The sequence below is a fragment of the Plectropomus leopardus genome, chromosome 16, assembly GCF_026936395.1.
Source record: "Plectropomus leopardus strain MGB_pleo_1.0 chromosome 16, ASM2693639v1, whole genome shotgun sequence".
NCBI classification, from domain to species: Eukaryota; Metazoa; Chordata; class Actinopteri; order Perciformes; family Serranidae; genus Plectropomus; species Plectropomus leopardus.
Window position 1 is genome coordinate 18,197,795 of NC_142191.1, and position 12,021 is coordinate 18,209,815.

The 12,021-nt window shown below is 40.6% G+C and overlaps 1 protein-coding gene across 1 annotated transcript in view; it reads right to left on the minus strand.

The window, feature by feature from the left end:
• Window positions 1-250: 250 nt before the first annotated feature.
• fut8b (fucosyltransferase 8b (alpha (1,6) fucosyltransferase)) overlaps window positions 251-12,021 on the minus strand; it is a 193,710-nt gene continuing 181,939 nt past the window's right edge. Inside the window, exons 11-13 of the mRNA XM_042504025.2 lie at window positions 5,634-5,810; window positions 4,866-5,016; window positions 251-1,940 (exon numbers count right to left, since the gene is read on the minus strand). Coding sequence (XP_042359959.1) covers window positions 1,602-1,940; window positions 4,866-5,016; window positions 5,634-5,810 — 667 coding nt within the window. The 3' untranslated portion in view covers window positions 251-1,601. The remainder of the gene's footprint in view (window positions 1,941-4,865; window positions 5,017-5,633; window positions 5,811-12,021) is intronic.

The following is a 12,021-nucleotide window of genomic DNA, read 5'->3' on the forward strand; positions in this document are numbered from 1 at the left end:
TTTCAGGAGCAGGGTCCTCGTTTTTAGGCAGATATCAAAAGATGAACTTCAGGTAATGACTTTTGCTCTTCAAAAATAGATGGATACCCTTCAGGAAATGAACTCTTGAAATATATAAAAAAAAAAGTCTCCTTTTAGATCGTGCGTAACGTCGCTGAAGCATGTGCAGCCTGATTGAACGAGCAGGTGTCACCCATTTAAGAGCTGGAGGAGCAGATGGCGAACAGAATCAAATGGAAAGGGAAAAAAATATGTTGGTTCTCAAGTTTATTCGATCTGTGGTTATCAAAGACAATGCCCAAGAACATAAGTTATGAAAAAAAGCCTTCATGATGGGGGACTCTGAGTTTGATAGCATTATCATTTTTAAACATATTTTTCCTCATTTATTTTAAAACAGCAATGTTAAAAGTAAAAAAACAAACAGATGGACAGAAGAGACAGCAGAGATGCCGAAAAAAGGACATTTTCTCAGTGGAGTGCTTCTTTTTGGTGAGCCTCGGGACGGCTCCTGTGTTTGTGTGTGTGTGTGTGCACCATGAGTTCACCATACTCCACATAATCTTACCATTGTTCACTAGAGGTCACCAGTGGGAGTGACTGGAGTTCACCATTGTTCCAAGTGCTGGAGGGGGCGACTGCGGACAGTCCCCGCTGTCACCGCCAGTCTCCTGCTGGCCACACAAACACGATTCAGTCAGGAGGAAAGCCAGAAATAAAAACACACACTGCTCACCATTAATCAGGCACCAGGTCGTGACATGGCCCCTTAGACTTAAACACGCAGGCACACTTTGATCGCGCACGCATCCGTCCACACACACACACTGTACAGTATACAATGCACAAGCCCCATACGCACAAAATTAAGACCGTTAAAAACACTTGATAAAAGCACAATATGGTTTTTAAAATTAATTGCACATGTAGAGACGAGATGGAGGAAGCACAGTGAGTGGAGCAGGGGGAGCAGGAGGAGCAGGAGGAGGAGGAGGAGGAGGAGGAGGAGGAGGAGGGCAGCGGTGAGCATGGCAAGAAGAGGATACAGTACATTCAGTAAACAAAAACAAATCAGGAGGAAAAAAAGGCAAGATTAGAATCAAAACCACTGAAAAGAATTAAATAAAAATCAAAACACTTTTTTCCAGTTTGTCAATTTTTTTCAGTCATTGATTTGAAGCTCACTCCGGGGGTGTGCCAGTCTTACAGTAGTCCCAGTCTCGAGAGTGAGCTCGGTCAGTTGTGTAGATTTTAATTGTTTTCTTGCTTTATTTAAAATCAATGTCTACATCTCTACAGAGCCGACGTCAGAGCGCCGGGCGGGCAGGGGGGAGTAGTGGTAGAGGGTGCAAGTCTTCCATGACCTGACATATGCACAGGCATTTACACACACACATTCGCGCGCACACACACGCTCTCACATAAACACACAGAGTGCATTCTCATTCTTATCACCCCTGGGTACAGGCTTTTTCTTTTCTTCCCAGCTTAGCACACTAAGTACGCCTCTCTTTTCTGTACAAAAGCAGCCTCCTTCCCTGGAATCGGAGTCTGCGTGTTTCTCCTCACTCTTTCTCTTCTTTTATTTTTTCATTTTTTTTTTACTTCTTTTGAGAGTTGAGCAGTTTGTCCGCCTCGGGGTACGTCGGGTACTTCACGGTCTCGATTTTCTCTTTCACCTTGTAGGAAGGGTAGAGGCCGGTGCGGCCCAGTTTGCGGTTGATGCCTTTGGAGTACCCGTCCCAGTGGTTGCCGGCCACGCCGATCACGTCTCCGGGCTCCAGGGGAATGTCCTCGCTGTTGCGCGGCTGGTGGGGGTAGATGGCGATCTGGTTGTGGGCGTTTTGACCTCCAAAGTAGTAGATGTCATCCAGAGAGTAGAAGAAGGAGGAGGCGTCTGGATGCAGCGTCTGCATAATCTCGTAGGCCACACGGCAGACCTGAGACAGGACAAGGAGGTTATTTTCACAGATCCTTTAAATGTACATACGTTAGCAAAACTGTAGAGTAATTATACTCTATACACCCCCCCCCACCACTTTTTTATTCACAATAGAAATAAAGTGAATCAAACTGGAGTTATTTTTGTACTTTTGGTATTCATAAGGATCCAGAGTGCATAAAACAGCATCGAATTAGAGCTTGTTAATCAAAAACATGCCAGTGGAGGATCCCCATAGAAATACTAACTAAATCCCTAATGTCCTAAAATCCTAGCTGCAAATGTGTTACAAAACTGAGAAATGTCCCAAAAGCTAATAAATGTCCTAAATCTGAAAAATGTCCAAAAATCCTTTAAACATCCTGAAATTCTAGAAAACATCAAAAAAATCTGAGAAACGTCCTTAAATCCTGGAAATCTCCCAAAACCCGAGAAACATCCTTGAATCCGAAACACGTCCTAAAATCCTAGAAACATGTATGGGGCTGCTGCGACTGGCTCCTGGCCTCTTTTCATTTTGCAAAAGTGGCTCCCAAGCAAATAAGGTTGAGTATCCTTGCTGCAGAGTCTTGACAAAGTGCTGGTGGAGGGACAAAAGGACTTCTCATCGACATATACTTCTAATTTCAGCCCTGGTACAAAAAAGAAGAATAAAACGTGCTAAGTGACTCATTCCAGTCAGATCCTTGAGGTGGACTATTAAACCCAGACTGTGAATAGGCATTATGCTGCTCACACATTATTTTTAGGGTTGGCGGTAAGCCCGTCCACTCCATGTTATAATAACTCTCTATAAAACAGCACTTTAGGAGCTGAGATGATCAGAATAATGGATGACAAATGCCATTGTAATGTTAAAGCCGTGATAAATGGGCTTTGAAACATGTGAGTGAAAATGGGACAATGAGGTTGTTGACAGTCACATGACGCCTTTTGACAAACTGGAAACATCAAGTGACGATTGTCTTTCCTGCAGCTCTAACAGGCAACTGTAACACTACGGTATTTTGTTGTTTAAAGCTCTTGGGGGTTGTCTGTCACTTAGTTATTCCTATTCTTATCATCAATTGTTATGTAGTTCTTGTCAACTAATCAGCGAAAAAGCAATCATTTTACCCTGAAAACACTTCTTTAACAACAGCTAGAAAAATACAGTTTACACTAAAACGGTTTCTAAAGAAGGATCAGTCATTTAGTCATGAATGAATAATCTGGTGCTTCTTGTTTTGTGGCGTTTTATTGTATTATAGTCTGTCTTGAATTGTTCTGTTTGTATTTTCTCATTCAGTTCTGAGTTTTGTGATTTTAATGTGCGTATTTATTTGCTGTTTGTGTTTTGTACTGTCTCTTGTGTATTTTTTATTGACTTTTATATATATAAATGCCCATCTAGGGATGAGCATTGCAAATAATTTCAGGCTGTAAAATGCTGTAGTGGGTGGCATTGTCTACATGCTTGTCTTAATGCAATAACATAAAATAGATACATTTTATACTATGGTCCACATACTGCAAACATTCAAGAGCTCTCTGCCACATCTGATGGCATTCATCAGTGTTTTTTCTGTTTTCTTAGGAACAGTTCAATTGTTTTCTTGTGACTTAAGCATGGATGTTGGCTCATGTGACATCAGGTGGTCACACTTAGGTCACTTGATAACAACCATGACTGCGTAAACTCCATCTGCTAATGTGGGCCACCATGTGTGACTGAAAGCTCCAGAATTTATTCTTTGGTTAGACCAGTAATTTTTTTAAAACTGTAATTTATGAGTAACATTTTAGACAATTTACGGGCATCATTATATACCAATTTGAATCTACTTAAAGGTTCAGTTCATTCAATATGTCAGATACATTTAAGCAATAACACACAAGAAGGAGTGCTGTTGTGCTGTATATCATCACAGCACAAGGCCGCAGGCTACATGTTATGTGTAGGAGAACTACTTAGTATCATGGACATGTATTTGCGTGTTTCCATTGACTGTGGTACCAGTGAAATAAGAGTGCTGTGGTTGGTGTAAGACAAGTGTGTCCGTACCTCACTGCACATCCTTGTAACATCTTTGACAGCTTCTTTACTCCCAGTTAACGGCGGTACACCAAAAGCTGGCTGTCGCGGCTGCTTGTCTCTTGGGCCGCAGATAGAGGGCTTTTGCACGACGTGTAATTTTGCTCAGGTATTTATCGAGTGATACTACTGGTCAGAATAGATTTCCCTGCTCTTTAAATATTGTTACAATTTACAGTAACGTTAAATAACTACGAACTGTTAATGAATGCCTAATTAGTGGGTTTAGAAGAGCTGTAAAGCAGAGTGATACATGAAGAGTTAAAAGTCCCAGTGATGTTATAATGTATATCAGCACTCATGGAACGCCTCTCGACCAATCAAATTGCGTGGTCGGAACTAACAGTTGTATAAAGAGAAATATATGATATTGTGACAGCATTGTCATCCAAGGGTAGCGCCCACCCTCCAGTTCCCCCAGTGGTAAAGACCGTTAGCTCTGTTAGCACTGTTAGCACTGTTAGCACTGTTGCTGTTATTTAGTGCTGTTTACGGAGCACTTTTAGCTGCCAGCCACAGGGACAGCCACCTCCATGTCAAGACTAATGTCAAGACAACTCATACGCTCTGAATTTTTGCAATGAGCACTTTATCATGACATGCTTAAAAACAATTGCATTTTTTAAAACATATATCCAAACATTATTATATTTTTTTCATTGCCATGGTTCCTTGTTTACCAGCAGCACACATCAAAATTCCTGTCAGCTCTCTGTGTTATTTTGGACTGCTTTCATCCAAACATCAAATCCATCGCAACCATCGGTTTCATCAAAACACAAAAACACACAGCATCAAAGTATCAACTTCATGCTGTCTCGAAACATTGACTGAGGACAGTGGACTGACCTGTGAGGAGAAGGTGCAAACCAGGAAGTCAGTCTGAGACAGGAAGTGAATGTCCAGGATGACTCCTCTCAGTGAGTTCTCAGTGTAGCGGTTGTGAAGGCCTGCCGACCACGAGATGGAGTTATCACTGATGAACTCATAGTCTGGATACCTGGAAGGGACAAAAAGACGAGAGTCAGTCGCATTAATGGTTTATTCATTTGGGGTCGTGTTCACCGTGTTCACAACAAAAGTCCTTATGAATGACCTCCTCGTGGTATTTACGACCTCGTTAGTGGAAATTTCCTGGAAGCTCAGAGTTCATGAGTTGTGACGTGTTTGTTGACGTTTTCAGAAATGACACAGGATGAATGGATGCGGATGGTCAGTTAATATATATTATTTTTCGTTATATAGAGTTGATCTTTGTAATTTTACGATATTTCTAAAGAAAATGTAGATATTCCCAACAGCCTCTTTTTTTTCCTCTGACACTCTGCCTTTGGATTTCCTGCATTATGTGACTCCCTCGCTAGTTCCCTAAATTTTTAGCCTCAGTGGCCTCTAGTTCTTACAACTTAAGCACTTGAACGTTAAGCATGTCATGTACATGACTTCCTGTGTTGCGAGTACCACATGTCACATGACATGAGATACTTACAGAAACTGGAAACGAAAAACAAAACAAAATGAAAAAACAAAAAAAACTTTTTGCCATGTCTATTGGACAGACTCACAATGGACATCAACACACTCACATACAACACAAACACACTCCTGGACACTGACTTGGTCTTGGCTTCCTGCAGCAGAGAAGGATCGTCAGTGGCCAGGTAAACTCGTTTCTTGTCGACATGAACACGTCTGGCCAGATGCTGGAATTGCTCCTCCACATGCAGCATGTACTCCTCTATGGGGTGGAAGGCCGCCTCTGTCCCCACTTTATCCGTCCTCCTCACATGGACTCTACAGACAGACAGACAGGGACACACAGTGTTACAGACAAGCACCGTACTATTGCAAAAAAATAAACTTTTCATGATAGCTTTACTGATTTTTTGTTGTTGTCTGTATTGAAATAATTTTGATAAAGTTGGTAATGAATGTTGGACATTTGTGCTCTAAGCTAGTAATGTAGTGACTCTCACACCCCCAACACAACGTATGTGATGTAATGCACCTTGGCACTTAGTCTTACTAACTTAAAAAACAGTTGCAAGGTAGTGAAATTCATGAGGTGCAAAACTTTGCTTCAAATCAAACTTCCAGAAGTCTTTGGCAGTTTGCGAGCCAAGCTGCAAAATATTTTGACAGTATGTTTTTTAAATTATTAGGGGTGTTGGAAAATATAATATAATATAATATAATATAATATAATATAATATAATATAATATAATATAATATAATATAATATAATATAATATAATATAATATAATATAATATAATATAATATAATATAATATAATATAATATAATATAATATAATATAATATAATATAATATAATATAATATAACAGGTGTGTTTTCTTCAATGTAAAATCACCTGAAAATGAGAATAGGGTTTTTGTTACCTCAGAATGAGCTGTTTACATTTATATAGGGTCCTCATCCACAGAGATCAATATGTTGCACTAGAAAGGGCCATTCGTGCTCTCATGTCGAGCATTATAGTTAGCAGCCGCTCTGTGCAAGAGTGTCGGGAAAACAGTGATTTTTATTGTGAAACTGCTTCATTCAGTGTTTTGACCAGCTTAAATCACCTGCTCTGTTTACTTTGGAAAAGAAGAGACCTCTGCAGATAATTTAACTCCCAGTAAAAGTCTCCTGAACATCTGGACCTTAAATTATCAGAGAAAAGAGGTAAGCACACATTAGCAGGCACTTGGAAAGCGGCCTGTCCCCGACATGTGGAGCAGTGTCAGAAAAACAGCAATTCATAATGTCATGTCCCTTTATTCAGTGTTTTTTACCGGTTTTAATAACCTGGTCTGTTTGTTTTGTCAAGGAAGCGACCTCTGTGGATTATCCGGCTCCTGGTAAAAACCTCCTGAACAATGAACGCTGCAGAAAATCTAACTAGGAGAAGCTTCAGCTGGTTGCAATCATCACAACTAAATCCCAATAAATCCTCCTAAATCTTACACACTGTTCTTATGGGTTGTTTTACGAAAGAATCCTGTAAGCGTTTTTATTTTTTGGCTGATATAGGCAAATGTCAATTCCTTTGCTCAGATTGCACAAAGAGTAGTGTTATGATGTTGGATGTCACACTGTAGAGATACAAATACAAAGCCAATACACGGCCCTAGTAACTATGCACCAAAAAAACATTGTCCTCACATTGATACCTTTGTTAAGACACCATCAACAACTTGAACCACAAGTGGTTGCTTTTATCTCAAACCGGGAGTACTATGATGGACAGAGGCCCTGAGATTCATTCCAACAAATGTCTTTTATGTGTGCTGCACAACTACCTGTTTTAACACTGTAAGCGATGTTTGTTTATGTTGTTAAAAAAACAACAACTTCATATTTATCAGTAGCTATACTTTTAAGTATAAGCTACTTTAAGGCTGAGGCATGAAAATGTAGTTTTCTTGCAGAAACACACACATTCTGGGACAGATTACTAAGTTAAATGGCATTTTATCTGCATTGTCCAAACTAATTTTGGTGTTTTGAAAAATTTGGGAACTTTTTCTCAGACACACTGGATTTGCAAGTGCTTTCTACTGTCAAATGTGCAACAAGAAGACAAGCTGTGCAGACTGTCCTACAGCATTGTATTACAGAGTGGATGATCCGCAAATGAATCATGACTAAGAAAAACAAGGTGACTGACTGCTGAGGAATCAATAACAGCACAGAAGACCTTACTTCTAAACACTAAGAGTGATGAAGCTAAGATGGGACGACACTGATGTACTTTTATGTATTTTTTAGTTTGTTCTGTTTTTTATTCTTATTCGGAGAACCTAGTTTTCACTCCAACAGTCTGTTTTTTGATGTTGATGTGTATTCATGTGTTGTAAAATAAAAAAAGGCGCTTCAATAGATGAATGAATGGCATAGCTTAGAAATCTTTTCATTGTTGGTTTAAACGCAAACAAAGCCACGATGGGACAGAAGACAAAGGAAAAAAGGAAAAAGGCAAGCGGTGACAGAGAGAGAGGAAATCTAGAAATAGAGTGAGAGAAAAATGGACAGACAGAGAAATATCCAAGACAACTGTTATTCTTTTGGGGTGTCCTTGTCATCGCTTGCAGTGAGCAAGGACAAAGAGAGACTGCTGTCACCGGCTCTACATATGAGAGGAGGAGCACAGCTTGTAAACAGAACAAAAGATGGGCGAGAACGGAGACATTCCCCTCCCCTGACACAGAGGCATCCCTCAAACTGATGGACGCTGAAACGCAATTTTATTCCACGCAGAACTATTCAATTACAAAACCACCCGCCCACATCTGCATTGTGACTTTTGGCCTTGAGGAGCAAATGAAATTTTAAAAATCTAAAATAGAAAAAAAAAAAGACATTTTCAACCTTCTTGAGTGAACATTTTTTCCCTCACATTCACATAGTTCCTCCTGGGAGCTTCCCAGTGAAACCAGCTGTCTACTGCTGACCAAAGAGCAGCTCCACTGGAGCAGCTGGGGTCGAGAGCCTTTTTAGACACTTTGTTGAAGAACATTAGTCTTTTACCTCCCCAATTCAGGATTTCCCAGTTGCTTTAAGGATTCAAACAGCTTCTCTTTCCTCAAGGCTGCCTCTTGCTCTTTTGTGAAAATGAGGTAGAGGAGGAAAAGGTAAAAGAGGAAGAGTCAGAGGTTCAGTGAAAGAGAATAAAAAGGCTGTACTTAATTTCCACTGGCCAGCGATCAATCAGTGACTTGGTGATGGTCACCGCAGAAACAGACCCTTTTTTTACGGGCAAATTAAGCCCAACGAATAGAGTGTGTGAGTGGGTGGCAGGGGTGTCAGAGTGTGTCATTTGGTGTCTCTCTTCTCAGACAGAGGTCTTGACTCTAAGGCTTTTCCATCCTTTTGTCAGGGTCCCTTTTCTCCAGCTTCCTCACGTCTTTCATGTCTCCTGTTTTTTGTTCCTGTGAACTCTCTTTTTGTCTTGCCCTTTTCTCTCTCCGTCAGGCTGCACCGAGGCATTTCTTAGCTCTTAGCCATCTGCTCCCCAGAACTCTCCCACACTACTGCCACAATAACCGAATTCATTTCTCTCGATTCATACTGTACTGGCAAGGCAGGGCGATTCTCGTGGTGGGCGTAAAAGCATACATTAGAGACATCAAACGCACCCACACCAGACACAGCAAAGTGCTGATTCTGGCAGATAGTGACAATAACAAAAAGACCACATAAATGGTTTGTTTGACAATGACCTCTAGATGCCCATGACAAAGAAAATTACCATAATACATCTGCACTTGCTGTAGAATTACTGCTTATGCAAGCGATACTTTGACATCAAAATGTGTCAAAGTTGTTCCTGAGAATTCAAAGTCCCGCCCCTTTTCACTCCGTGCTTCAATAACAGTCGAACTAGATATGCTATGAGCTTGTATATGTTCGAAAAAAAAGAGAAAAAAAACTTTATTGTTATGCAAACAGGGCTAATTAAGTTTTTCTGTAAGTATTTGGACAGAGTGTGGAAATTCTCTCTTTTCTCATCTATGAACAGTTTCCTCCCATGCACCTGTCCCCAAGTCTTTAAGGTGTGCATGAGTCTCCACATTCAAGTTTTTAGGCTCGTCTATGTTGAAAAGAAGCCCAAATTTTGAAGACGGTTAAAGGGGGACCAATAAAAACGACACTTGTTATGATGGTTTCCCAATATTCATTAACTTTTAAGATCAATGTTGTGTTTTTAGCTTGTTTTTGCAGTTAATTCATTTGTATAAAAACTATAACCGCATTTTATTATTAACATACTAACCCTAACCCTAACCCTATGTCACACATAACATCACTTACAGATTAAAAAAAAACAAAAAGATCCAGGACTTTATTTTTGGTAAAGTAGCTTAAATGGCCTAAAGTAGTTTTTCATTTTGATGTTTTTTTATCCTCATGCACCTGTATTTGCTCCATTTCCTGCTTCAAGATTCGACAATTGTAGTTTATTGTAAAATGCGATCTCTTGAGCAGCAGCTGGGGAAATCTTATAGTTTTAACACAATGTGATTAAAAAAAAAAGTAAAAATAAGAGGAAGTTGCTGATTATGCACCATAGGTGCTTTAAATAAGCTGTTTTTGACATTAAGCACATTAATATAACAGTAAACCACTATTTGCTATGTAAAGATGTTTTGGAGAAACAGTGGCCTGAGCAGAGAATGAAGCCAAGCTACCTCTGTGTGTGTGTGTGTGTGTGTGTGTGTGTGTGTGTGTGTGTGTGTGTGTGAGTGTGTGTGTGTGTGTGTGTGTGTGTGTGTGTGTGTGTGTGTGTGTGTGTGTTGTAATGCAAGCTTCTCTGTGTTCCACTGGCTAGCTAACTGCTGCCGCTCTGCACTGAGCTCACAAAGCTGCTGCCGCTGATTTTGGGACGACTGTGAAAAATGCAGAAAATTGAAAATGTTCAGAAAACTCTGAGAAGATTATAAGTCAGTGTGTAAACATGATTGACACAATGTGTGGTTGTGTTTTTATATATTTTTTAAAGGTTTTCTTTTCTCTCTGTTTTACCCTGCGACATTCTGTGATTTAAAAAGACAACCCATTTTTGCTAAAGTGGTTTTTGGAAATGATTAAATGTTTTCCTTAGGAAAAAAATGACAGTCTGAGAAGCATATATGATCTATTTATCAAGATGTTGCAACACTATATTCAACATGGACTGTCTCATTCTGCTATTTATTGACCCAGACTTGATGTAGACTTGCTGCTGTAACTGTCATAGTTTGCCCTGTGGATATTAACCTACGTAATGTCTCTCATGTTATGTTTTTTTATGTCTAACTGAATTTTGCTGACATGGTTGGCGAAGTAAATCTGTAATAGGTGCGGGGGTGGAGGGAGGAGGGAAACTGTCTTGTTTGGTTTTGTATTGCTTCTTAAATCTGAAAATAAAAAGACATTTAAAAAAAAAACAACAACACACACCAATATATACAAGCCTTATTCATATAGAGTAGACCTGAAACAAGATACTATAAAAGATATATACAGTAAATCCATCTCTTGGTAACCACATTGCCATGGCGATAAGGCTACTGTGGTATCTGCAATAAAAGCAGCAACTCTACTTTCTCTCTCTCTGACTCTCCTCACTGCCATTAGGAAGCATTAAATGGTGGCAGGATGGAGCTGTGCTGATAGCTGCTTTTAGTCAGTGGCTTCCAGCCTTCCTGCAGCTCGCGTCCTGAGGGAGCAGCAGGCGGAGAGCGGCGGTGGTGGTGACTGAGGCGTGCGCTGGGGTCGGCTGCCGGTTGCCGGGTGCTCTGGGGACAAGCTGCCTTTCTATCCCTCTTGGTACTCTCTCCATCAACCCCTGCATCTCCCGCTGCTGCCGCGCCTTTTACACGCACTGACACTATGGATCTCTTTCAGCACCACTTTCACATCTCACATTCAACACCCCCCCCCCCCTTTGCTTTTCCACACACACACACAAACACACACACACACACACACACACACACACACACACACACACACACACACACACACACACACACACACACATCGCCTTCCCCCACAGTGCTGATAGAAGCACACAGACACTTTGTTGCAGCATCAGTGCAGAGTGGAGTGGATGTATCAAGAGCTGAGAAGGGATGGAAAAAAAAGGGATGAAAACTTTGTTCTACCCAGCACATCATTTCAATAAGCCTTTCCCCAGTGATACGGAGGGAGAAAAGGGTTGGATATATGAGTGTACGGAGGGGGGGAGGTGGAAAACACAAAGAACAGGGATAGAGATGTGTGTAAAACTATGAGAGCAAGAGCATTGTGGGTAGGGATGTGCGCCCAGGGAACGTGAGGGAGAGGTGAGTGTGAAATATAAAAATTTTAAAAATCTTGCATGAACAAATGAATATGGAGCAATGATCACAAATGAGCGAATGTGAGAGGATGGGGAGATTAAAAAAGTTAGGATGAGTTGCGGAATAAAAAAAAAAAAAAGGCGTAAAAGTGGGAGGAGAGTCAAAGAGGGTTG